General features: G+C 40.4%; 4 protein-coding genes across 10 annotated transcripts; all 4 read left to right on the top strand.

The window, feature by feature from the left end:
• The first annotated feature begins 2445 nt into the window (after positions 1 to 2445).
• On the top strand, positions 2446 to 4851 carry LOC117734884 (zona pellucida sperm-binding protein 3-like). Of its 3 annotated transcripts, none has more exons than XM_034539209.1 (9): positions 2446 to 2873; positions 2945 to 3060; positions 3143 to 3246; positions 3316 to 3490; positions 3696 to 3813; positions 3888 to 3970; positions 4055 to 4203; positions 4286 to 4423; positions 4707 to 4851. In XM_034539209.1, the coding sequence occupies exons 1-8, from the start codon at positions 2502 to 2504 to the stop codon at positions 4399 to 4401; spliced, it is 1233 nt and encodes a 410-aa protein (XP_034395100.1). In that variant the 5' UTR covers positions 2446 to 2501; the 3' UTR covers positions 4402 to 4423; positions 4707 to 4851. The 3 variants fall into 3 exon arrangements, with proteins under 3 accessions (XP_034395100.1, XP_034395098.1, XP_034395099.1); XM_034539207.1 differs by having other exon boundaries at positions 4702 to 4851; XM_034539208.1 differs by having other exon boundaries at positions 4637 to 4851.
• Positions 4852 to 8295: 3444 nt separating this feature from the next.
• LOC117734883 (zona pellucida sperm-binding protein 3-like) lies at positions 8296 to 10741 on the top strand. 2 transcript variants are annotated; one of them, XM_034539205.1, is made up of 10 exons: positions 8296 to 8723; positions 8795 to 8910; positions 9001 to 9104; positions 9183 to 9357; positions 9557 to 9674; positions 9758 to 9840; positions 9928 to 10031; positions 10172 to 10327; positions 10389 to 10496; positions 10579 to 10741. In XM_034539205.1, exons 1-10 carry the CDS (start codon positions 8352 to 8354, stop codon positions 10593 to 10595), a joined length of 1353 nt encoding a protein of 450 aa, XP_034395096.1. In that variant the 5' UTR covers positions 8296 to 8351; the 3' UTR covers positions 10596 to 10741. The 2 variants fall into 2 exon arrangements, with proteins under 2 accessions (XP_034395096.1, XP_034395095.1); XM_034539204.1 differs by having other exon boundaries at positions 9928 to 10073; positions 10579 to 10738.
• Positions 10742 to 15085: 4344 nt separating this feature from the next.
• On the top strand, positions 15086 to 17482 carry LOC117734870 (zona pellucida sperm-binding protein 3-like). 3 transcript variants are annotated; one of them, XM_034539187.1, is made up of 9 exons: positions 15086 to 15513; positions 15585 to 15700; positions 15783 to 15886; positions 15958 to 16132; positions 16328 to 16445; positions 16520 to 16602; positions 16687 to 16835; positions 16918 to 17055; positions 17338 to 17482. In XM_034539187.1, the coding sequence occupies exons 1-8, from the start codon at positions 15142 to 15144 to the stop codon at positions 17031 to 17033; spliced, it is 1233 nt and encodes a 410-aa protein (XP_034395078.1). In that variant the 5' UTR covers positions 15086 to 15141; the 3' UTR covers positions 17034 to 17055; positions 17338 to 17482. The 3 variants fall into 3 exon arrangements, with proteins under 3 accessions (XP_034395078.1, XP_034395076.1, XP_034395077.1); XM_034539185.1 differs by having other exon boundaries at positions 17333 to 17482; XM_034539186.1 differs by having other exon boundaries at positions 17269 to 17482.
• Positions 17483 to 20924: 3442 nt separating this feature from the next.
• LOC117734869 (zona pellucida sperm-binding protein 3-like) lies at positions 20925 to 23428 on the top strand. 2 transcript variants are annotated; one of them, XM_034539184.1, is made up of 10 exons: positions 20925 to 21352; positions 21424 to 21539; positions 21629 to 21732; positions 21809 to 21983; positions 22183 to 22300; positions 22384 to 22466; positions 22554 to 22657; positions 22795 to 22950; positions 23012 to 23119; positions 23204 to 23428. In XM_034539184.1, the coding sequence occupies exons 1-10, from the start codon at positions 20981 to 20983 to the stop codon at positions 23404 to 23406; spliced, it is 1539 nt and encodes a 512-aa protein (XP_034395075.1). In that variant the 5' UTR covers positions 20925 to 20980; the 3' UTR covers positions 23407 to 23428. The 2 variants fall into 2 exon arrangements, with proteins under 2 accessions (XP_034395075.1, XP_034395074.1); XM_034539183.1 differs by having other exon boundaries at positions 22554 to 22699.
• Positions 23429 to 25605: the final 2177 nt, after the last annotated feature.

Genomic DNA, 25605 nt, shown 5'->3' with positions numbered 1-25605 from the left:
GAGCTGTTCTCCACTCTGTAGCTCAACTCCCACATGTAGAGTCCTGTGTCACTGCGCTGTAAAAGGTCCATGGTCACATTGACCTGCAGGGAGTCCAGACCTCCACAGAGCTGCAGACGCCTCCTGTGTCCAGTGTTGACCCTCAGCCCGCCGCCCTTGGCCATGGACAGCAGGGTCGTCTGGCTCTGGGCACTGCGGTGGTACAGGTGGAGGCCTATCAGGGTTATGTGCTCTTGCTGAGGGGAACAGGAGAGCTCCAGTGACTGGCTCTCTGTCAGCTGCCTAAAGATCAACTCTGCATAGGCTGGAGGAGAAAGAAATAGTTTCTAGTTAAAATTCGAACAAAAATACACAGTTAATGACGGCCTTTAGTCATGCCAGCATGACTTTAGTCATGCTAGCATCACTAAAGGCATGCATAGCTTTGCATGCCTTTGGATGGCAATGTTGGTCAGTAAACCACTTTGGTCCAGACTGAAATATCTCAATATCTCACTGTTTCCTCTGGCGCATGGGAAGAACATGCTGTCTCCACACAGAAAGGCCCACGTCAGGCGATGGGGTCGAACCCAGAACCTTCTAGCTGTGGGTTGACAATGCTAACGACTGCAGAATCGAAAACCACATGTTTATTTGTTAAATATAACACAACTAATGATTGTCTTGTGAAGAATTTAAATACAACCTAAAAATATGTAGACATTTTTATACAAGAATATTTAGTGCTGATTAGCTGATATAATTAATATAATTGCAAACATGCTCAACATTATGCCTGATAAACGTCTGGTCATTGTTAGCATGTCAACATTAGCATTTAGCTAGCTTGAAGCCTCACGGAGCAGTGAGCATGGCTGTAACCAAAGCCCCACGACTGTGGTCGGATAGTCCTCCCAAAATGAAAAACAAATGACATTGAATTAGACGGGAGAAGAAAGTTAGTTTTTGTTAGTAAAAAGTAAAAATGTTCTTACCTTCAAAGAGCTGAATGAAAATGAGAATGCATGCCAAGCTCATCTTCATGGCCTTTTCAGTTATAAACACACAATAAGACCTACCAAAGCTCAGTCATGTTGGACTCCTACCATTTCCTTCTGTCTATTGTAAGACTTTGTGAACTCACTGTATTTATTGTTCTTCACCTCGAAGCAGGAAGAGGACTTCAGTGTAAGAACTGCTGTTGAAATACTGTCGTTGGTCATGTGTGACAGCAAGATTGTCAAAGTGAATTTTAAATACTTTCTTTTGGGTTGTTGTTAAGCATCAGACTTTAAAACCATCAGCAACTGAATGAACCCTTTATGTATAAAGGGAGTGCTTCCAAAATGTAATAAAAAGTCTCAGTATGCTATAATAATGTAATACAAATGTAATAGTATGCCATTAAATGTGATTACTATGCCCTTTTGTGACATACAGGACTATAGCATGTTGACGACTTTTTATGACGTATTATATTATTCAAGATGCTATACTAAGACATTTTATTTTGACAATTCTATTCTGTTAATACTTACCAATGCCTTTTTTTGACATACTATACTTTCTATGATATTTTTTACATGCTATTACTTTTATAACATTTTTTAAACTTACTATACAAAGACTTTTATGACATACTATATTATAATTTTGTTGACATACTATGTTGTACTGTACTGTATAGTCTGGTCTCAAGAGCAAGTAACAGGGGATAAAAAATAGGAGGCTGCTGAAACTATGCAATAATTTGAAAAATGCTTACAAACTTAAATCAAACAGAAAAGGCAGCACTGAATGAAGAAAAACCAATAAAGAATAATGTAACTGGGCTGATATAAATAACGACTGCGTAATGGGGAAGTGTGAACAAGTGAGCAGGAGCACAGGCGACCACAAGGCTAACGATAAACAAGTTGAATTAATGAGGGCGGGGCAGACAATCACAAAAATGGGAAAACAAACAAAGGCTGAAAGTAAAACAAGACACGACACATGAAAAGTTAAATTAAAACTAAAAGCAGGAAACACTTAACCTGAAAGAAACATATGAACACACTCAGAACATAAAATGTCAGAGGGCATGATGCAGACTATACGACACACTATACTATGGCATTTTTATAATTTATTTGACATAGGATACCATGACCTTTTTCAACATATTGCTTTTTAAATAGTATTTGGGCATTTTATTTGACTTTTTCAACATTGTATAATATGATTCTTTTGGACATAGTATTTATTTTATTATAGTACTTTTTTTTTTCATCTTATGTTTAGTTTTGCATAATATACTTTAGAACCAAAAACTCTCGCACAGTGTCCTCACTTGCTTTCAGAAAATGTAGTTACAAGCTGATAATTGGATGATTAGACTCAGGTGTGCAGTGCTGCTTTGATGAGGCTGATTGTCTGAATATAAAGTAAGAAATGCTTCCCTACTCAGATTGTTGTGCTGCTTAGTGGGTCAGACAGGAGGACAGTTTGCAGTCTCAACCAGTTTGCTGTTCTTCAGTGCTATGAAGCCCTTGTGTTTTTTGGTTCACCTCCTAGTTGGACTGTGTTTCAGGTCATATGTTGCTTTTCCTCCCAAAGATTACACTCAACATGCTTCAAATCAAAGTCCTCAGATCACAGGGAGCTCCCAACACACACGGCAAGAAAAGGCTCCAGCCGAGGAACAAGAGCAGGAGAATACGGTCGGAGTGACCTGCCATCCAGACTCCTTGGAGATTATTATTAAAGCTGACATGTTTGAAGTTGGAGCTCATGTTAATGGCGATGACTTGCGTCTTGGAGTGGAGCACAATGACTACTGTAGAGCTACAACGTCTTCAAGAGATGAGTACAGAATCCTTGTTGGACTCATGGACTGCGGCACCAAACAAAGGGTAATGATTAATTCATTTTCAATTAAATTATTTTACACTGTACTAGTTTTAAATGCATTTACTCCCCACAGATGACTGAAGACACACTGGTTTACACAAACCTCCTTGTATACTTGCCTGTGGCCTCTCCAGATGGGGTGGTTCGAATGGATGAGGCTGTAATTCCAATTGCATGTCATTATGAAAGGTCTGTCTTTTACAGCTCATATCTTTAAAGCGCTCGACCCTGTCTGACTTTTTTTATTTTAAATGCTTTTTCTGTTTCTTAGGAAATACAGTTTGTCCAGTTATTCACTCATGCCCACCTGGATCCCCTTCATGTCTACACAAGCTGCAGTGGAAACTTTGGAGTTTGACTTGAGAATTATGACAAGTAGGTTTCAGACATTTCTAATGTTTGTACTTATTGGCTTTCACTTTATGTCTTTTTTTTGTTGTGCAGATGACTGGCTTTATCGAAGAAGCTCTAATGTGTTTTACCTTGGCGAGCCCATCGGCATCGAAGCCTCAGTCAGAGTTGGACATCACACGGGGCTCCGAGTGTTTGTGAGCAGCTGTGTGGCGACACTTTACCCAGATGTAGCCTCTGAGCCAAGATACGTCTTTGTTGAAAATGGGTAAGCGTTTGGAAGATTACTGCATTGTGTGAAGCCTTTTATGGCTCCAGAGAATGACGTGTGAAGTCTCCTCAATTTCCTCAAGGGATTTCATGTTAGTTGGTGTCAGTTGGGTCTGAAGACTACAAATGGAAAAACTAATTTAGGTATTGAAGGGAGGATTAACCACTACTGGAACAGGCTAAATTCTCCCTTTTCTTCACAGGTGCCTTGTTGACTCTGAGCTTCCAGGTTCTAGGTCTCACTTCTTATCAAGGACACAGGATGATAAGCTCCACCTGACCATTGATGCCTTTAAATTTCATAATGAGGATAGAGGAGAAGTGAGGCTCTACTTTAACGTGCTCAAGTCATTATTGCACATGTAGATGTTTTTTTACTTTTTTCCGTCTCACAGCTCTACATCACATGTCACCTGAACGCTGTACTTGCAAATGATGCAGAGGCACCAAATAAGGCATGCAGTTTTGTAAATGGAAGGTAAGTGAGATCAACCCGAAATGTCTATCACGGAAAAATGCAGAGTAAATGAGGGTGCGTGTGAATATTTTAATTGCTTTTCAGATGGAGGTCAGCTAATGGTAATGACTATTTATGTGGCTATTGTCAAAGTCACGATAAGCCCAGCAGCCTTGGCAAGTTTGGTCCTCGTGGGTTTGAGAAGCCAGATGAACCTGAACTGTTTTGGAGGAGTGGACGGAGAACCAATACAGGTTGGGTTTCTTATAGAAACTTGTATGATGGGAACATGCAATGTCTGGCTTCACACATGGTTTTGAACTTTAAATTATTTAGTGTGGGAAAAGGAGGCAAGAGTGGGTCCGATGATTGTCTTGCCAGCGAAGCAGAACAGTGGGCCAATACCTGTGGAGGAGCTTCCTTCTAGTCTGAAAAAAATCGGGAGACCTTGAATTGGAATAAATGACAAAGTTGGTGAGTTTAACTCAAAGTTGCATGATTTTATTTGGGGCCCATATGTTGAAGCACTTTGTGCTCTTGATAGATTTCTGTTCTAGCTGAGAAGGGACTGCTTCTTTGTTCATAATCTACACCAGACAACGTGATGGTTCAGGCTTTAGATTTTAAACGGAATCAAGATGTGGAAAGATTAAATGACTCTTTGCATTATTTATTTTTAAATGGCAGTGGCATGGCAATTAAAACCGACTAATTAGAGATGGGGATGGTGTGACGGTCTATGCCTTTTCTAGAAAAGGAATCTCCCGAGGTCGACTTGGAAACAAAGGAAGCACCGCTGGATGAAAACGGCATGTCAACCCTTGAATGTCAGCTCAACTGTTCAGTTTACTGTGACCAAAATGTAAACTGCAAATATAATAAACTATTGCTTTATAAATGTATTGCTTGTTGTGTGCTGTTGATGCATAGTTTTCCTGCAATGCGCAAAGAAAACTGGACTGGATTTGCAACCGGCTGAATACCCCTGTTTTTTATTTCTAAAAATGTAAAGTTTTCTTTTTGCCACCCATTGTTACCGTTTCCTACGGGACTAAAATGTGGGACGCCAGTGTCTGCAGTCAAATCCACTTCAACTTTAAAATTCCACAATCAAAAACTTCAGACAAGGCACACTGAGATTTCCAAACTCTTTTCCTAGCTCTCTGGTGGTTTAACTTTTCCCAGTTTCCACACCAAGTCAATCAAGTCTGTTTTGAGTATACTTGATACCCTTCCCAATGTACATGCACCATATACCATACCTACTTAGTTTGGGACACTTGTTGCATTGCTGTTATGGAAGTGGCCACAGAAGGGTTAAAATATAGCACGCAGAGACCAACTGCAAATTAGAGTATTAAATCATATGAATAGTTAGACATCTGGTCCTGACCTGTGGTTTAGGTTAAACTATTTTACACTCGTTTATCAATACCAGATATGTCAAAATGTGAATTATCAGATCGATATGACTACAGGATCATATTTTTGAAGCATTGGGGAATATCCACAGCCAGATGGCATCCAGAAAATGAGAACTTTGTAAATAGAACTCAGATGAGTTGCCAACAAGACAAAATGTGTCAAAAATATTCAGTGATTTCTAAGGTATCGAATTCTGTATGAATTTTTTGCATTTTTGGAGTGCAGTGTCATTGCCAGGAAGGGCTTGTTGCTTATACAGAATTGGGTACTGTGAGGTGTTTCTAAACTTGAGTATGCTTATTCGCGGTAAATGTTTTCTTCCTTAATCAATGTACTCCTTCAAATTAAAGCTATATGTTTGTAAGAGAAAAGACAATTTGAACAATGAATCGCTTGTAGGCAACACATTAAAGCTGGATTGTTGTGGAGCTCAAAATGGTCACTGTACCGTTATTTGTCAATGCACATCAGATCATTATTAACATTAACTGTGAAACATTAGTGTGAAGTACATTAGTATGGGATTCTTTGACTCATATTGACGTAGTTCTTGACTAGCCTAGATAGCCTACTACAACAACATATTAGAATTGCTGAAAATCAGTTAACAGCTTTTGGTTTTGGTGTGCCCCCCCCCCCCACAATATTTTCAGTGGCCCCATCTGAACACCCCTATGAACAATATATGGGTGCACCGCTGGCAATCGCAGGCCTGTATCTCAGTGCGCCTGCAGCTTTAATTCTCCCACATCAGTTAAGGGGTAATTGCATCCAGCTATTGTCTCCATGTGATTTGATTTATCTGAAATGGGAAGTATTTAGGATTGTGTGTTTGAACCATTTACATCCATACTTTAGATCTAGATACATATGTCACCATACAAGGGCTGGCTAAATGCATTGAAGAAATCAACAACTGGATGTGGCAGAATTTTCGTCAATTAAATAAGGATAAAACAGAAGTAATTGTTTTTAGTCCCAAGGACGAACGATTGAAAGTCAGCGCTCAGCTTCAACCTCTGATGTTAAAAACCATAAAACAAGCCAGAAATCTAGGTGTAGTTATGGATTCAGACCTTAACCTGAACAGCCAATTACAATATCAGCCTACTATCACCTGAAGAATAAATCAAGGGTTAGAGGACTTGTGTCTCAACAGGATTTGGAGAAACTTGTCCATGCATTTATCTTCAGTAGACTTGACTACTGTAACGGCTTAGTAGGCCTACTATGAAAACACAACTTGATTTTGACTTGAATGAGATTATCTTTTTATTATTTTTGGATAAGGTGTCTCACTGAAAAAGAGGAAGAATCAGACGCACTATTCCAACCCAGAACGAGTGCTTCTTCGCTTCAACTGCAGCTTGATGCTTTCCTATTTAAACAGGAATCGAGGAATTTAGTGAGCCATTTTCACGGTTGATTTAAACATGTTTGGAAATGCTCCCATTTTATATGGTGACATTTCTGTGATCTATTTTATTGTTTCCTTCTTGGTGATGGAGCTGATGTGTGGATCCCATTTAAGGATCTTGGGTTATGGTGTGAGCCCAGTGTGACGGCCATTGTTACCTTACCTTTTTAAGCTGATATAACAAATATCGAAGAATAATATAATGTCAAATAATGTATTCTTGCACAAAAAAAAGGAACATTTGATTTCAGGTTGTCAAGAACAAAAGGGATTGGGTCAGCGTGGGAATCAAAACAGTCAGAGGTCTATGACTTAATTTATGACATGTCCACACAAGTACTTTATAACTTAACGACAGGTACGGGGGTTCCTATGCCATTTGAGCAGTTACTAAATTATCCCGTAGTCATGCAATGGAGGTTCTGATAAAATGTGTCTTAAGAAAGGATTTATAAGCAGAAATAGTATCACTAGATCGGATACTCACTGGAAGACTGTTCCAGAGCGGAGGTGCCAATACAAGAAGTACTCAATCTTCCTTAGACCCTCAGACCTGAACCTGAACTCTGGAACAGCTAGCAGGCCTAACCCAGCTGATCTGAGAGACCTTTTTTGACAATAGGGAGCGAAAAGTTCACTGATGTATTTTGGCCCCTGACCATGTAAGTCAGTAGTAAAGATTGAAAATGGATTCAAAAATAAATTGTTTATCAGTGCAGGGAGGCTACAACTGGGGAGATGTGAGAAGAGCATTTGGTCTTTGTTAGCAGTCTGGCTGCAGAGTTCTGCACAGTCTGAGGTGTATCTACATCTCGGTCACTGAGGCAGGTAAACAAAGCATTACAATAGACCAAAAGTAAGCAAACAAGAGCATAAATCATTTTCAAAGAATAGATCCTTGAATGAATCAATTGAGACAGAAAATGTTCTATTTGACAAAAAAGAGGAGAACCACCACTGAGCCGTTCTAGAAATCCCAACCCAATCCTTCAATCAAACAACACTTTAATAAATAAGCCTGTGTGGACAGAATTGTGAAAAACTTCAAATCTACAATACGACGGCCAAACACAGAGTAAGGCAACGCCCCGGAACAGGCAGAAAACCTAGTTCCTGATTTATATCTTTTAAAAAGTGACTTCATTTAATTTTGATATTCTTTCATGTCAATTATGTAGAGGAATTTTCTACAGGTTTTTTCTTAATTTTTGAACTGCATTTCTGTATTGATTTTCTTTTTACAATGTTTAGTTAATGTAATGCATATTTGAATTTCCAAAGAAAAAAACAATAAACATGTTTAAAATGTATTAACAGATTTAATTATGGTTGAATCTAGCTCAAATTCATCAGACTTTAGGCTATGATTTTTAGAAGGTGTGAAACCAATTACAGGCTGATTAGTGGATGATTGGACTCAGGTGAACCATGCTGCTTTGATGAGGGTGATTGTCTGAATATAAAGTAAGAAATGCTTCCCTACCCAGATTGTTATGTGGCTTAGTGGGTCAGACAGGAAGACAGTTTACGGTCTGAACCAGTTTGCTGTTCTTCAGTGCTATGAAGACCTTGTGTTTTTTGGTTCACCTCCTGGTTGGACTGTGTTTCAGGTCATATTCTGCTTTTCCTCCCCAAGATTACACTCAACATGCTTCAATTCAAAGTCCTCAGATCACAGGGACCTCCCAACACACTCGGCAAGAAAAGGCACCAGCCGAGGAACAAGAGCAGGAGAATACGGTCAGAGTGACCTGCCATCCAGACTCCTTGGAGATTATTATTAAAGCTGACATGTTTGAAGTTGGAGCTCCTGTTAATGGCGATGACTTGCGTCTTGGAGTGGAGCACAATGACTACTGTAGAGCTACAACGTCTTCAAGAGATGAGTACAGAATCCTTGTTGGACTCATGGACTGCGGCACCAAACAAAGGGTGATGATTAATTCATTTTCAATTAAATTATTTTACACTGTACTAGTTTTAAATGCATTTACTCTCCACAGATGACTGAAGACACACTGGTTTACACAAACCTCCTTGTATACTTGCCTGTGGCCTCTCCAGATGGGGTGGTTCGAATGGATGAGGCTGTAATTCCAATTGAGTGTCATTATGAAAGGTCTGTCTTTTAAAGCTCATCTCTTTTTAAAGCGCTCGACCCTGTCTCACTTTTTTTATTTTAAATTGGGGTTTTTTTTCTATTTCTTAGGACGTACCGTTTGTCCAGTTCTTCACTCATGCCCACCTGGATCCCCTTCATGGCTACACAAGCTGCAGTGGCAACTTTGGCATTTGACTTGAGAATTATGACAAGTAGGTTTCTTCAATTTCTCATGTTTTGACTTCTTAGCGGTCTATCTCTCCATCTCTCGCTCTCTCAAATTTGTGCAGATGACTGGCTTTATCGAAGAAGCTCTAATGTGTTTTACCTTGGCGAGCCCATCGGCATCGAAGCCTCAGTCAGAGTTGGACATCACACGGGGCTCCGAGTGTTTGTGAGCAGCTGTGTGGCGACACTTTACCCAGATGTAGCCTCTGAGCCGAGATACGTCTTTGTTGAAAATGGGTAAGCACTTGGAAGATTGCTGCATTGTGTGAAGCCTTTTATGGCTCCAGTGAACACTGTGAAGTCTGATCAATTGCCTCAAGTGATGTCATGTGAGTCGGTTGAGTCTGAAGACTACAAACTGTAAAACTAATTTTGGTATTAAGGGAAGATTAGCCACTACTGGAAGAACAGACAAAATTCTCCCTTCTCTTCACAGGTGCTTGGTTGACTCTGAGCTTCCAGGTTCTAGGTCTCACTTCTTATCCAGGACACAGGATGACAAGCTCCATTTGACCATTGATGCTTTTAAATTTCATAATGAGGACAGAGGAGAAGTGAGGCTCTACTCCAACGTGCTAAAGTCATTGTTACACCTGGAGATGTTTTTTTCCAACATTTACTTTTTGTTGTCTCACAGCTCTACATCACATGTCACTTGAATGCTGTACTAGCAAATGATGCAGAGGCACCAAATAAGGCATGCAGTTTTGTAAATGGAAGGTAAGTGAGATCCAGCCTGAAATGTGCATCACAGAAAAATGCAGAGCAAATGAGGGTGCGTGTTAATTTTTTTTTATTGCATTTTAGATGGAGGTCAGCTGATGGTAATGACTATGTATGTGGCTATTGTCAAAGTCTCGATAATCCGAGCAGCCCTGGCAAGTTTGGTCCTCGTGGGTTTGCGAAGCCAGGTGAACCTGAATTGTTTCAGAGTGGATTGGGAACCAATAAAGGTTGGGTTCCTAATAGAAACGTGTATAATGGTGGGGGGGGGGGGGGGGGGAAAGCAATGTCAGACTTTACACATAGTTTTGAACTTTTAATTCTTTAGTGTGGAAACAGGAGGCAAGAGTGGGTCCAATCTTCTTGCCAGTGAAGCAGAACATTGGGCCTATACCTGTGGAGGAGCTTCCTCCTGGTCTAAATAAAATCATCAGACCTTCACTGTTTGGCAGCCAGTGGCGAAGTGGAATAAACCACACAATTGGTAAGTTGAACTCTAAAGCATTTTGTGCTCTGTTAAAGATCTTAACTTATTTATCTTCTAGATGATAAGGGACTCCTTCTTGGTTCACAATCTACACCAGACGAGGTTGTGGTTCAGGCTTCAGATTCTAAGCAGAATCGAGATGAAAATGGTGGAACACATTTGGAGGGTAAAATATGGAAAGATTTAACATCTTTTATGTCTTAAATAAATGCCACTGTCATAGAAATTAAAACCACCTCTACTTACAGATGCGGATGCTGTGTAAGTCTCTGCACTTCTAGAAAAGGAATCTCATGAGGTAGACTTGGAATCAAAGGGAGCAACGGTGGAAGAAAGCAGCATGTCAACCCTCGACGATGCCAGCCCAATTGTTGAGTTTACTGTGGATGTGACCAAAATGTCAAATGCAACACAAAGTGCCCTTATAGATACAAATGACTCCCAAATATAATAAACTATTGCTGGTAATTTGACTAGTGTGCCGTTGATGCATGGTTTCCCTGCAATTCCAAAGAGAACCTTGTTAAAAGGACCAGTGTGTCTGCTTTAGTGGCACCTCTAGCAAGAGGGTCCAGACTTACAACCAGCTGAATTTCACTGCTTTCTAAATTTAAAGGAATTGTTTTGCCAACTTTAAAATGCCACAATCCAAACTTCAAAGAAGGATAACAGATGTAAAAACTGTTCTGAGCTCTCTGGTGTTTCTTGAATTGTTCCCAGCTGTCCAGTTTCCACACTAAACAAATCACTTTATTTTCTGTATACTATACCTACTTAGTTTGGGACAAGGGTTCAAATGTAGACCCAAACTGCAAATTAGGTGGTGGAAATGGAAGCTAGTGAAGCGATACAATACAGATTTCTTAGAAGCTGAGAAGGATGAACTGTCTCGAGGATAACCAATTCATGCACCTAGTTACTTGGTCAGTAAAGTTGGTAGATTTACACTATTGCATGAGTTTGCCCCTAAGAAATGACACTCGTGCCAATCGTTGCACTGGATTGCCATCCAATTATTTGGCACCGAAGGTGTCATTTCTCAAGTGGAAGAGTTTAGGATGAAGGTTGACCTTTTTGGTGCCACAGCTTCACCTGGTTGTGCATATACTTTAAGAACAACTGCAAAAGCAGTGGAGACGGTGCTAAAAACATTTGATGTCTAAAATCAGTGGCAACAAAGGATCAGGCAATCAGCCGAGACCTACAAGACTTGTTTTCCAGAGGATACCATCTGACCAAGTGGGTAAGCAACAGCTGGACAGTCTTTTTCTATCCCTGGCGAAGAGTTTCTGAAGTAAAAGACCTGGACTTTAGCCACAACTCACTTCCCATGGAACGTGCCCTTGGAGTTTAGTGGAGCACAGAGACTGACAACTTCAAGTTCCAGATAAATGTGCAAGACAAGCCTTTTACTAGACGTGGAATCCTGTCCACTGTCAGTTCTATTTACCCTTTTGGCTTTCTGGCGCCGCTTATGTTGCCAGCGAAGCTCATGTGAGACCTGTGCAAAAGGAAGCATGGCTGGGACGAAGAGATAGAAAATGGACACACCAAAAGATGGCGTGAGTGGCTGTCAAACTTGGAGGTATTAGCAGGATTTAGCTTACTCTGATCCATAGAAGGATTTGGAACCCCTCACCCTCTTGATCAAAGTAAATATCACTGTTACATTGCGTACTTTGAAATCGTTAGCCTTGGTGTCTGGAAACACTCAACCTGTTGATGTTCTACTTCATCCAGTGGGGAGGATCGCCATGGTCTTCGTCCTTTTTGATTTTCGTTGTCTTTCTATTGGAGGCCCTGCCAACCTCTGTGATAGTGTGGCCACTGAGTGCCTGCCTGCTGCAGAGTGCAGTGCAGTGGCCATGGCAGGAGGCATCACACACAGCCAGGTCCAATGGACCCTATGAGACGTGAAGTCACATAGACTCCGCGGAGGAAGCAGAGTTAATAAGGTGCAAAGGAGAGATGTAAATTACTACAAGCTCCTTAAGATATGATGGTGCATCTCCAATCAAGGTTTTGTAGGTGAGGAGAATTTAAACTTAATTTTTGATTTTACAGGGATTTAGTGCAGAGCATCTAATACAGAGATAATGTGATCTCTTTTCTTAGTTTTTGTGAGTACACAAGCTGCAGCATTCTGGATTAACTGTAGGGACTTGAGACTTATTAGAGCAGCCTGATAATAAGGAATTGCAGTAATCTAATCTTGAAATAACAAATGCGTGAACCAGTTTTTCTGCATCTTTTGTGACAAGATGTACCTGATTTTTTAAATGTTACATGAAAAAATGCAGTCCTTGAGATTGGATCCACGTGGGAGTTAAAGGACAAGTCCTGATCAAAGATAACGCAGAGATTCTTTACAGTGGTGTTGGAGGCCAGGGCAATGCCATCTACAGAAACCACATCACCAGATAATTTATCTCTGAGGTGTTTAGGGCCGAGTAAAATAACTTCAGTTTTGTCTGATTTTAACATCAGGAAGTTGCAGGTCATCCATGTTTTTATGTCTTTAAGACATGCTTGAATTTTAGCAAGCTGGTTGGTCTCCTCTGGTTTGATCGATAGATATCATTGAGTATCGTCTGCATAACAATGAAAGTTTATGGAGTGTTTCCTGATAATGTTGCTCAAAGGAAGCATATATAAGGTAAAAAAAATTGGTCCAAGCACAGAACCTTGTGGAACTCCATGATTAACGTTGGTGGTCATCAAGGCTTCATCGTTTACAAATACAAATTGAGATTGATTTGATGAATAGGATTTAAAACAACTTAGTGTGGTACCTACATTGACTACTACTGCTGTGTTGGAGTCTGTCCTCAGCAACTCCCAACTCGACTCTCTCTTTGTCTTACTCCTGCAAGGATCACTTTAGCCAGAGATGGAGGTGTTTGATGTGTTGTTGTTTTCTTGGTTTCACTTATGGAATTGCCAGTGTGCATTTATATTTGATTGTTGTCATGAAGTTTGCTGATATTGTTGCTGTTATCATTGATGATATAGATAATGATTGTTTACATGGCTTTTTTAAATAATGGTCTTTATGCAGTGTTCAGCTTCCTGCCCCCCCCCCCCCCCCCCCCCCAACTGCCTCCGAGGCACAAGCAGTATAGTGAAGAGGTGCAGCAAAGCCATACAAAACACTGCAGATCTCAGTCGAATAGGTTCGTGGGGGAGTTCTTTACGTGGGCTTCTTGAAACCAGACAGGGGGTTTAAATAGTCAATTACATGTTGGTGGGAAAGAATGTGTAGTCAAAGGTTCTCCAGGATAGTGAGCCAACTTCTTCTGTCCAACCGGGGGCGCCGCCACTCTATGTTGTCTCATAACACACACATCCTGATGGGCCTTACTCACACTGGTGCTTTATGTTTAACTCTGGGAGCACTCAGTTACACTTAGAACCACCTCAACTGATAACAGCCTTCCATTTCTATGCAAAAACGAGGAAGTGTTGATTCACAGCCATCTAGAAAATCATAGCGGCTCTGAGGGCAAGCGGTCTGGGACAGGCGTAGTAGTAGTCCTGAGGTTGTCGGATGTTGGGGTTAGCGTACACCGGGAAGTTGACTTCCTCCAGGTGTGAGGGGGCCTCAAGGTTATTTTGGGGGATTCCCATACTTTGCTGCTTCCTGGTCATTTCCTCATAGATAGGAACCGGAGGTTCTGTGATGATGCCTCGCCTACACCTGCAACACATAACCTCACTGTGACCTCACAAAACACAATTGGCAAATAACTCAACGCAATCAGTTTATGTTCAGTATAGATTATCAAGAAGTCTCAACACTTTATTTATATATACTATTTATATGTTTATACTCAAGGCCTCACTTTACTGTATGTATTTGTTACTTTTACCTTTTGTGTTAATCCGACTGTTGTTTTCAATAGATTATAATCTATAAAATATCAGGAAATTGTGAACAAAATGTTTTCACAGTTTCCCAGAGTTAAAGTTGATGTCTTGAAAACAATAAAAAAATGACAGATTCATTTTACAATCATGACATACTATGTTGAACTGTACTGTCTGGTCTTGAGCGCAAGTAACAGGGGATGGACTCAAATGCAGAAAAATAGGAGGCTGCAGAAACTATTGCAGTCATTTGATGCTTACAAACTTAAATCATACAGAAAAGGCAGCACTGAATGAAGACAAACCAATAAAGAATAATGTAACTGGGCTGATATAAATAAGGACTGCATAATGGGGAAGTGTGAACAGGTGAGCAGGAGCATAGGCGACCACAGGGCTAACGATAAAAAAATAACTTCAAAATAAAAGCAGGAAATACTTAACCTAAAAGAAACATTTGAACACAGTCAGAACATACAATGTCAGAGGGCATGATGCAGACTATACGACACACTATACTATGGCATTTTTATAATTTATTTGACATAGGATACCATGACCTTTCTCAACATATTGCTTTTTAAATAATATTTGGGCATTTTATTTGACTTTTTCATGAGGTTTTTCAACATTGTATAATATGATTTTTTTTTGGACATAGTATTTATTTTATTATAGTACTTTTTTTTTTCATCTTATGTTTAGTTTTGCATAATATACTTTAGAACCAAAAACTCTCGCACAGTGTCCTCACTTGCTTTCAGAAAATGTAGTTACAAGCTGATAATTGGATGATTAGACTCAGGTGTGCAGTGCTGCTTTGATGAGGCTGATTGTCTGAATATAAAGTAAGAAATGCTTCCCTACTCAGATTGTTGTGCTGCTTAGTGGGTCAGACAGGAGGACAGTTTGCAGTCTCAACCAGTTTGCTGTTCTTCAGTGCTATGAAGCCCTTGTGTTTTTTGGTTCACCTCCTAGTTGGACTGTGTTTCAGGTCATATGTTGCTTTTCCTCCCAAAGATTACACTCAACATGCTTCAAATCAAAGTCCTCAGATCACAGGGAGCTCCCAACACACACGGCAAGAAAAGGCTCCAGCCGAGGAACAAGAGCAGGAGAATACGCTCAGAGTGACCTGCCATCCAGACTCCTTGGAGATTATTATTAAAGCTGACATGTTTGAAGTTGGAGCTCATGTTAATGGCGATGACTTGCGTCTTGGAGTGGAGCCCAATGACTACTGTAGAGCTACAACGTCTTCAAGAGATGAGTACAGAATCCTTGTTGGACTCATGGACTGCGGCACCAAACAAAGGGTAATGATTAATTCATTTTCAATTAAATAATTTTACACTGTACTAGTTTTAAATGCATTTACTCCCCACAGATGACTGAAGACACACTGGTCTACACAAACCTCCTTGTATACTTGCCTGTGGCCTCTCCAGATGGGGTGGTTCGAATGGATGAGGCTGTAATTCCAATTGCATGTCATTATGAAAGGTCTGTCTTTTAAAGCTCATATCTTTAAAGCGCTCGACCCTGTCTCTCTTTTTTTATTTTAAATGCTTTTTCTGTTTCTTAGGAAATACAGTTTGTCCAGTTATTCACTCATGCCCACCTGGATCCCCTTCATGTCTACACAAGCTGCAGTGGAAACTTTGGAGTTTGACTTGAGAATTATGACAAGTAGGTTTCGGACATTTCTAATGTTTGTACTTATTGGCTTTCACTATTTCTGTCTTTTTTTTGTTGTGCAGATGACTGGCTTTATCGAAGAAGCTCTAATGTGTTTTACCTCGGTGAGCCCATCTGCATCGAAGCCTCAGTCAGAGTTGGCCATCACACGGGGCTCCGAGTGTTTGTGAGCAGCTGTGTGGCTACACTTTACCCAGATGTATCCTCTGAGCCAAGATACGTCTTTGTTGAAAATGGGTAAGCGCTTGGAAGATTACTGCATTGTGTGAAGCCTTTTATGGCTCCAGAGAATGACGTGTGAAGTCTCCTCAATTTCCTCAAGGGATGTCATGTTAGTTGGGTCTGAAGACTACAAATGGAAAAACTAATTTAGGTATTGAAGGGAGGATTAACCACTACTGGAACAGGCTAAATTCTCCCTTTTCTTCACAGGTGCCTTGTTGACTCTGAGCTTCCAGGTTCTAGGTCTCACTTCTTATCAAGGACACAGGATGATAAGCTCCACCTGACCATTGATGCCTTTAAATTTCATAATGAGGATAGAGGAGAAGTGAGGCTCTACTTTAACGTGCTCAAGTCATTATTGCACATGTAGATGTTTTTTTACTTTTTTCCGTCTCACAGCTCTACATCACATGTCACCTGAACGCTGTACTTGCAAATGATGCAGAGGCACCAAATAAGGCATGCAGTTTTGTAAATGGAAGGTAAGTGAGATCAACCCGAAATGTCTATCACGGAAAAATGCAGAGTAAATGAGGGTGCGTGTGAATATTTTAATTGCTTTTCAGATGGAGGTCAGCTAATGGTAATGACTATTTATGTGGCTATTGTCAAAGTCACGATAAGCCCAGCAGCCTTGGCAAGTTTGGTCCTCGTGGGTTTGAGAAGCCAGATGAACCTGAACTGTTTTGGAGGAGTGGACGGAGAACCAATACAGGTTGGGTTTCTTATAGAAACTTGTATGATGGGAACATGCAATGTCTGGCTTCACACATGGTTTTGAACTTTAAATTATTTAGTGTGGGAAAAGGAGGCAAGAGTGGGTCCGATGATTGTCTTGCCAGCGAAGCAGAACAGTGGGCCAATACCTGTGGAGGAGCTTCCTTCTAGTCTGAAAAAAATCGGGAGACCTTGAATTGGAATAAATGACAAAGTTGGTGAGTTTAACTCAAAGTTGCATGATTTTATTTGGGGCCCATATGTTGAAGCACTTTGTGCTCTTGATAGATTTCTGTTCTAGCTGAGAAGGGACTGCTTCTTTGTTCATAATCTACACCAGACAACGTGATGGTTCAGGCTTTAGATTTTAAACGGAATCAAGATGTGGAAAGATTAAATGACTCTTTGCATTATTTATTTTTAAATGGCAGTGGCATGGCAATTAAAACCGACTAATTAGAGATGGGGATGGTGTGACGGTCTATGCCTTTCTAGAAAAGGAATCTCCCGAGGTCGACTTGGAAACAAAGGAAGCACCGCTGGATGAAAACGGCATGTCAACCCTTGAATGTCAGCTCAACTGTTCAGTTTACTGTGACCAAAATGTAAACTGCAAATATAATAAACTATTGCTTTATAAATGTATTGCTTGTTGTGTGCTGTTGATGCATAGTTTTCCTGCAATGCGCAAAGAAAACTGGACTGGATTTGCAACCGGCTGAATACCCCTGTTTTTTATTTCTAAAAATGTAAAGTTTTCTTTTTGCCACCCATTGTTACCGTTTCCTACGGGACTAAAATGTGGGACGCCAGTGTCTGCAGTCAAATCCACTTCAACTTTAAAATTCCACAATCAAAAACTTCAGACAAGGCACACTGAGATTTCCAAACTCTTTTCCTAGCTCTCTGGTGGTTTAACTTTTCCCAGTTTCCACACCAAGTCAATCAAGTCTGTTTTGAGTATACTTGATACCCTTCCCAATGTACATGCACCATATACCATACCTACTTAGTTTGGGACACTTGTTGCACTTGCTGTTATGGAAGTGGCCACAGAAGGGTTAAAATATAGCACGCAGAGACCAACTGCAAATTAGAGTATTAAATCATATGAATAGTTAGACATCTGGTCCTGACCTGTGGTTTAGGTTAAACTATTTTACACTCGTTATCAATACCAGATATGTCAAAATGTGAATTATCAGATCGATATGACTACAGGATCATATTTTTGAAGCATTGGGGAATATCCACAGCCAGATGGCATCCAGGAAAATGAGAACTTTGTAAATAGAACTCAGATGAGTTGCCAACAAGACAAAATGTGTCAAAAATATTCAGTGATTTCTAAGGTATCGAATTCTGTATGAATTTTTTGCATTTTTGGAGTGCAGTGTCATTGCCAGGAAGGGCTTGTTGCTTATACAGAATTGGGTACTGTGAGGTGTTTCTAAACTTGAGTATGCTTATTCGCGGTAAATGTTTTCTTCCTTAATCAATGTACTCCTTCAAATTAAAGCTATGTTTGTAAGAGAAAAGACAATTTGAACAATGAATCGCTTGTAGGCAACACATTAAAGCTGGATTGTTGTGGAGCTCAAAATGGTCACTGTACCGTTATTTGTCAATGCACATCAGATCATTATTAACATTAACTGTGAAACATTAGTGTGAAGTACATTAGTATGGGATTCTTTGACTCATATTGACGTAGTTCTTGACTAGCCTAGATAGCCTACTACAACAACATATTAGAATTGCTGAAAATCAGTTAACAGCTTTTGGTTTTGGTGTGCCCCCCCCCCCACAATATTTTCAGTGGCCCCATCTGAACACCCCTATGAACAATATATGGGTGCACCGCTGGCAATCGCAGGCCTGTATCTCAGTGCGCCTGCAGCTTTAATTCTCCCACATCAGTTAAGGGGTAATTGCATCCAGCTATTGTCTCCATGTGATTTGATTTATCTGAAATGGGAAGTATTTAGGATTGTGTGTTTGAACCATTTACATCCATACTTTAGATCTAGATACATATGTCACCATACAAGGGCTGGCTAAATGCATTGAAGAAATCAACAACTGGATGTGGCAGAATTTTCGTCAATTAAATAAGGATAAAACAGAAGTAATTGTTTTTAGTCCCAAGGACGAACGATTGAAAGTCAGCGCTCAGCTTCAACCTCTGATGTTAAAAACCATAAAACAAGCCAGAAATCTAGGTGTAGTTATGGATTCAGACCTTAACCTGAACAGCCAATTACAATATCAGCCTACTATCACCTGAAGAATAAATCAAGGGTTAGAGGACTTGTGTCTCAACAGGATTTGGAGAAACTTGTCCATGCATTTATCTTCAGTAGACTTGACTACTGTAACGGCTTAGTAGGCCTACTATGAAAACACAACTTGATTTTGACTTGAATGAGATTATCTTTTTATTATTTTTGGATAAGGTGTCTCACTGAAAAAGAGGAAGAATCAGACGCACTATTCCAACCCAGAACGAGTGCTTCTTCGCTTCAACTGCAGCTTGATGCTTTCCTATTTAAACAGGAATCGAGGAATTTAGTGAGCCATTTTCACGGTTGATTTAAACATGTTTGGAAATGCTCCCATTTTATATGGTGACATTTCTGTGATCTATTTTATTGTTTCCTTCTTGGTGATGGAGCTGATGTGTGGATCCCATTTAAGGATCTTGGGTTATGGTGTGAGCCCAGTGTGACGGCCATTGTTACCTTACCTTTTTAAGCTGATATAACAAATATCGAAGAATAATATAATGTCAAATAATGTATTCTTGCACAAAAAAAAGGAACATTTGATTTCAGGTTGTCAAGAACAAAAGGGATTGGGTCAGCGTGGGAATCAAAACAGTCAGAGGTCTATGACTTAATTTATGACATGTCCACACAAGTACTTTATAACTTAACGACAGGTACGGGGGTTCCTATGCCATTTGAGCAGTTACTAAATTATCCCGTAGTCATGCAATGGAGGTTCTGATAAAATGTGTCTTAAGAAAGGATTTATAAGCAGAAATAGTATCACTAGATCGGATACTCACTGGAAGACTGTTCCAGAGCGGAGGTGCCAATACAAGAAGTACTCAATCTTCCTTAGACCCTCAGACCTGAACCTGAACTCTGGAACAGCTAGCAGGCCTAACCCAGCTGATCTGAGAGACCTTTTTTGACAATAGGGAGCGAAAAGTTCACTGATGTATTTTGGCCCCTGACCATGTAAGTCAGTAGTAAAGATTGAAAATGGATTCAAAAATAAATTGTTTATCAGTGCAGGGAGGCTACAACTGGGGAGATGTGAGAAGAGCATTTGGTCTTTGTTAGCAGTCTGGCTGCAGAGTTCTGCACAGTCTGAGGTGTATCTACATCTCGGTCACTGAGGCAGGTAAACAAAGCATTACAATAGACCAAAAGTAAGCAAACAAGAGCATAAATCATTTTCAAAGAATAGATCCTTGAATGAATCAATTGAGACAGAAAATGTTCTATTTGACAAAAAAGAGGAGAACCACCACTGAGCCGTTCTAGAAATCCCAACCCAATCCTTCAATCAAACAACACTTTAATAAATAAGCCTGTGTGGACAGAATTGTGAAAAACTTCAAATCTACAATACGACGGCCAAACACAGAGTAAGGCAACGCCCCGGAACAGGCAGAAAACCTAGTTCCTGATTTATATCTTTTAAAAAGTGACTTCATTTAATTTTGATATTCTTTCATGTCAATTATGTAGAGGAATTTTCTACAGGTTTTTTCTTAATTTTTGAACTGCATTTCTGTATTGATTTTCTTTTTACAATGTTTAGTTAATGTAATGCATATTTGAATTTCCAAAGAAAAAAACAATAAACATGTTTAAAATGTATTAACAGATTTAATTATGGTTGAATCTAGCTCAAATTCATCAGACTTTAGGCTATGATTTTTAGAAGGTGTGAAACCAATTACAGGCTGATTAGTGGATGATTGGACTCAGGTGAACCATGCTGCTTTGATGAGGGTGATTGTCTGAATATAAAGTAAGAAATGCTTCCCTACCCAGATTGTTATGTGGCTTAGTGGGTCAGACAGGAAGACAGTTTACGGTCTGAACCAGTTTGCTGTTCTTCAGTGCTATGAAGACCTTGTGTTTTTTGGTTCACCTCCTGGTTGGACTGTGTTTCAGGTCATATTCTGCTTTTCCTCCCCAAGATTACACTCAACATGCTTCAATTCAAAGTCCTCAGATCACAGGGACCTCCCAACACACTCGGCAAGAAAAGGCACCAGCCGAGGAACAAGAGCAGGAGAATACGGTCAGAGTGACCTGCCATCCAGACTCCTTGGAGATTATTATTAAAGCTGACATGTTTGAAGTTGGAGCTCCTGTTAATGGCGATGACTTGCGTCTTGGAGTGGAGCACAATGACTACTGTAGAGCTACAACGTCTTCAAGAGATGAGTACAGAATCCTTGTTGGACTCATGGACTGCGGCACCAAACAAAGGGTGATGATTAATTCATTTTCAATTAAATTATTTTACACTGTACTAGTTTTAAATGCATTTACTCTCCACAGATGACTGAAGACACACTGGTTTACACAAACCTCCTTGTATACTTGCCTGTGGCCTCTCCAGATGGGGTGGTTCGAATGGATGAGGCTGTAATTCCAATTGAGTGTCATTATGAAAGGTCTGTCTTTTAAAGCTCATCTCTTTTTAAAGCGCTCGACCCTGTCTCACTTTTTTTATTTTAAATTGGGGTTTTTTTCTATTTCTTAGGACGTACCGTTTGTCCAGTTCTTCACTCATGCCCACCTGGATCCCCTTCATGGCTACACAAGCTGCAGTGGCAACTTTGGCATTTGACTTGAGAATTATGACAAGTAGGTTTCTTCAATTTCTCATGTTTTGACTTCTTAGCGGTCTCTCTCCATCTCTCGCTCTCTCAAATTTGTGCAGATGACTGGCTTTATCGAAGAAGCTCTAATGTGTTTTACCTTGGCGAGCCCATCGGCATCGAAGCCTCAGTCAGAGTTGGACATCACACGGGGCTCCGAGTGTTTGTGAGCAGCTGTGTGGCGACACTTTACCCAGATGTAGCCTCTGAGCCGAGATACGTCTTTGTTGAAAATGGGTAAGCACTTGGAAGATTGCTGCATTGTGTGAAGCCTTTTATGGCTCCAGTGAACACTGTGAAGTCTGATCAATTGCCTCAAGTGATGTCATGTGAGTCGGTTGAGTCTGAAGACTACAAACTGTAAAACTAATTTTGGTATTAAGGGAAGATTAGCCACTACTGGAAGAACAGACAAAATTCTCCCTTCTCTTCACAGGTGCTTGGTTGACTCTGAGCTTCCAGGTTCTAGGTCTCACTTCTTATCCAGGACACAGGATGACAAGCTCCATTTGACCATTGATGCTTTTAAATTTCATAATGAGGACAGAGGAGAAGTGAGGCTCTACTCCAACGTGCTAAAGTCATTGTTACACCTGGAGATGTTTTTTTCCAACATTTACTTTTTGTTGTCTCACAGCTCTACATCACATGTCACTTGAATGCTGTACTAGCAAATGATGCAGAGGCACCAAATAAGGCATGCAGTTTTGTAAATGGAAGGTAAGTGAGATCCAGCCTGAAATGTGCATCACAGAAAAATGCAGAGCAAATGAGGGTGCGTGTTAATTTTTTTTTATTGCATTTTAGATGGAGGTCAGCTGATGGTAATGACCATGTATGTGGCTATTGTCAAAGTCTCGATAATCCGAGCAGCCCTGGCAAGATTGGTCCTCGTGGGTTTGCGAAGCCAGGTGAACCTGAATTGTTTCAGAGTGGATTGGGAACCAATAAAGGTTGGGTTCCTAATAGAAATGTGTATAATGGTGGGGGGGGGGGGGGGAAAGCAATGTCAGACTTTACACATAGTTTTTAACTTTTAATTCTTTAGTGTGGAAACAGGAGGCAAGAGTGGGTCCAATCTTCTTGCCAGTGAAGCAGAACATTGGGCCTATACCTGTGGAGGAGCTTCCTCCTGGTCTAAATAAAATCATCAGACCTTCACTGTTTGGCAGCCAGTGGCGAAGTGGAATAAACCACACAATTGGTAAGTTGAACTCTAAAGCATTTTGTGCTCTGTTAAAGATCTTAACTTATTTATCTTCTAGATGATAAGGGACTCCTTCTTGGTTCACAATCTACACCAGACGAGGTTGTGGTTCAGGCTTCAGATTCTAAGCAGAATCGAGATGAAAATGGTGGAACACATTTGGAGGGTAAAATATGGAAAGATTTAACAAATCTTTTATGTCTTAAATAAATGTCACTGTCATAGAAATTAAAACCACCTCTACTTACAGATGCGGATGCTGTGAAAGTCTCTGCACTTCTAGAAAAGGAATCTCATGAGGTAGACTTGGAATCAAAGGGAGCAACGGTGGAAGAAAGCAGCATGTCAACCCTCGACGATGCCAGCCCAATTGTTGAGTTTACTGTGAATGTGACCAAAATGTCAAATGCAACACAAAGTGCCCTTATAGATACAAATGACTCCCAAATATAATAAACTATTGCTGGTAATTTGACTAGTGTGCCGTTGATGCATGGTTTCCCTGCAATTCCAAAGAGAACCTTGTTAAAAGGACCAGTGTGTCTGCTTTAGTGGCACCTCTAGCAAGAGGGTCCAGACTTACAACCAGCTGAATTTCACTGCTTTCTAAATTTAAAGGAATTGTTTTGCCAACTTTAAAATGCCACAATCCAAACTTCAAAGAAGGATAACAGATGTAAAAACTGTTCTGAGCTCTCTGGTGTTTCTTGAATTTTTCCCAGCTGTCCAGTTTCCACACTAAACAAATCACTTTATTTTCTGTATACTATACCTACTTAGTTTGGGACAAGGGTTCAAATGTAGACCCAAACTGCAAATTAGGTGGTGGAAATGGAAGCTAGTGAAGCGATACAATACAGATTTCTTAGAAGCTGAGAAGGATGAACTGTCTCGAGGATAACCAATTCATGCACCTAGTTACTTGGTCAGTAAAGTTGGTAGATTTACACTATTGCATGAGTTTGCCCCTAAGAAATGACACCATCGTTGCACTGGATTGCCATCCAATTATTTGGCACTGATGTCATTTCTCAAGTGGAAGAGTTTAGGATAAAGGTTGACCTTTTTGGTGCCACAGCTTCACCTGGTTGTGCATATACTTTAAGAACAACTGCAAAAGCAGTGGAGACGGTGCTAAAAACATTTGATGTCTAAAATCAGTGGCAACAAAGGATCAGGCAATCAGCCGAGACCTACAAGACTTGTTTTCCAGAGGATACCATCTGACCAAGTGGGTAAGCAACAGCTGGACAGTCTTTTTCTATCCCTGGCGAAGAGTTTCTGAAGTAAAAGACCTGGACTTTAGCCACAACTCACTTCCCATGGAACGTGCCCTTGGAGTTTAGTGGAGCACAGAGACTGACAACTTCAAGTTCCAGATAAATGTGCAAGACAAGCCGTTTACTAGACGTGGAATCCTGTCCACTGTCAGTTCTATTTACCCTTTTGGCTTTCTGGCGCCGCTTATGTTGCCAGCGAAGCTCATGTGAGACCTGTGCAAAAGGAAGCATGGCTGGGACGAAGAGATAGAAAATGGACACACCAAAAGATGGCGTGAGTGGCTGTCAAACTTGGAGGTATTAGCAGGATTTAGCTTACTCTGATCCATAGAAGGATTTGGAACCCCTCACCCTCTTGATCAAAGTAAATATCACTGTTACATTGCGTACTTTGAAATCGTTAGCCTTGGTGTCTGGAAACACTCAACCTGTTGATGTTCTACTTCATCCAGTGGGGAGGATCGCCATGGTCTTCGTCCTTTTTGATTTTCGTTGTCTTTCTATTGGAGGCCCTGCCAACCTCTGTGATAGTGTGGCCACTGAGTGCCTGCCTGCTGCAGAGTGCAGTGCAGTGGCCATGGCAGGAGGCATCACACACAGCCAGGTCCAATGGACCCTATGAGACGTGAAGTCACATAGACTCCGCGGAGGAAGCAGAGTTAATAAGGTGCAAAGGAGAGATGTAAATTACTACAAGCTCCTTAAGATATGATGGTGCATCTCCAATCAAGGTTTTGTAGGTGAGGAGAATTTAAACTTAATTTTTGATTTTACAGGGATTTAGTGCAGAGCATCTAATACAGAGATAATGTGATCTCTTTTCTTAGTTTTTGTGAGTACACAAGCTGCAGCATTCTGGATTAACTGTAGGGACTTGAGACTTATTAGAGCAGCCTGATAATAAGGAATTGCAGTAATCTAATCTTGAAATAACAAATGCGTGAACCAGTTTTTCTGCATCTTTTTGTGACAAGATGTACCTGATTTTTTAAATGTTACATGAAAAAATGCAGTCCTTGAGATTGGATCCACGTGGGAGTTAAAGGACAAGTCCTGATCAAAGATAACGCAGAGATTCTTTACAGTGGTGTTGGAGGCCAGGGCAATGCCATCTACAGAAACCACATCACCAGATAATTTATCTCTGAGGTGTTTAGGGCCGAGTAAAATAACTTCAGTTTTGTCTGATTTTAACATCAGGAAGTTGCAGGTCATCCATGTTTTTATGTCTTTAAGACATGCTTGAATTTTAGCAAGCTGGTTGGTCTCCTCTGGTTTGATCGATAGATATCATTGAGTATCGTCTGCATAACAATGAAAGTTTATGGAGTGTTTCCTGATAATGTTGCTCAAAGGAAGCATATATAAGGTA

This window comes from Cyclopterus lumpus, chromosome 8, assembly GCF_009769545.1.
Source record: "Cyclopterus lumpus isolate fCycLum1 chromosome 8, fCycLum1.pri, whole genome shotgun sequence".
Taxonomy (NCBI): Eukaryota; Metazoa; Chordata; class Actinopteri; order Perciformes; family Cyclopteridae; genus Cyclopterus; species Cyclopterus lumpus.
The sequence above is the reverse complement of the archived record's forward strand: the minus strand, read 5'-3'. Positions and strand labels throughout refer to the sequence as shown.

Bases quoted from the DNA above. Each gene is read 5' to 3' on its own strand.
- LOC117734884 (XM_034539209.1), top strand. From the start codon at position 2,502: ATGAAGCCCTTGTGTTTTTTGGTTCACCTCCTAGTTGGACTGTGTTTC. The intron at 3,491-3,695 runs GTAAGCGTTTGG...TTTTCTTCACAG, and splicing joins TACGTCTTTGTTGAAAATGG to GTGCCTTGTTGACTCTGAGC. The intron at 4,204-4,285 runs GTTGGGTTTCTT...TAAATTATTTAG, and splicing joins TGGACGGAGAACCAATACAG to TGTGGGAAAAGGAGGCAAGA.
- LOC117734883 (XM_034539204.1), top strand. From the start codon at position 8,352: ATGAAGACCTTGTGTTTTTTGGTTCACCTCCTGGTTGGACTGTGTTTC. The intron at 8,911-9,000 runs GTCTGTCTTTTA...TCTATTTCTTAG, and splicing joins ATTGAGTGTCATTATGAAAG to GACGTACCGTTTGTCCAGTT. The intron at 9,358-9,556 runs GTAAGCACTTGG...TTCTCTTCACAG, and splicing joins TACGTCTTTGTTGAAAATGG to GTGCTTGGTTGACTCTGAGC.
- LOC117734870 (XM_034539187.1), top strand. From the start codon at position 15,142: ATGAAGCCCTTGTGTTTTTTGGTTCACCTCCTAGTTGGACTGTGTTTC. The intron at 15,701-15,782 runs GTCTGTCTTTTA...TCTGTTTCTTAG, and splicing joins ATTGCATGTCATTATGAAAG to GAAATACAGTTTGTCCAGTT. The intron at 15,887-15,957 runs GTAGGTTTCGGA...TTTGTTGTGCAG, and splicing joins TGACTTGAGAATTATGACAA to ATGACTGGCTTTATCGAAGA.
- LOC117734869 (XM_034539183.1), top strand. From the start codon at position 20,981: ATGAAGACCTTGTGTTTTTTGGTTCACCTCCTGGTTGGACTGTGTTTC. The intron at 21,353-21,423 runs GTGATGATTAAT...TACTCTCCACAG, and splicing joins ACTGCGGCACCAAACAAAGG to ATGACTGAAGACACACTGGT. The intron at 22,301-22,383 runs GTGAGGCTCTAC...GTTGTCTCACAG, and splicing joins ATAATGAGGACAGAGGAGAA to CTCTACATCACATGTCACTT.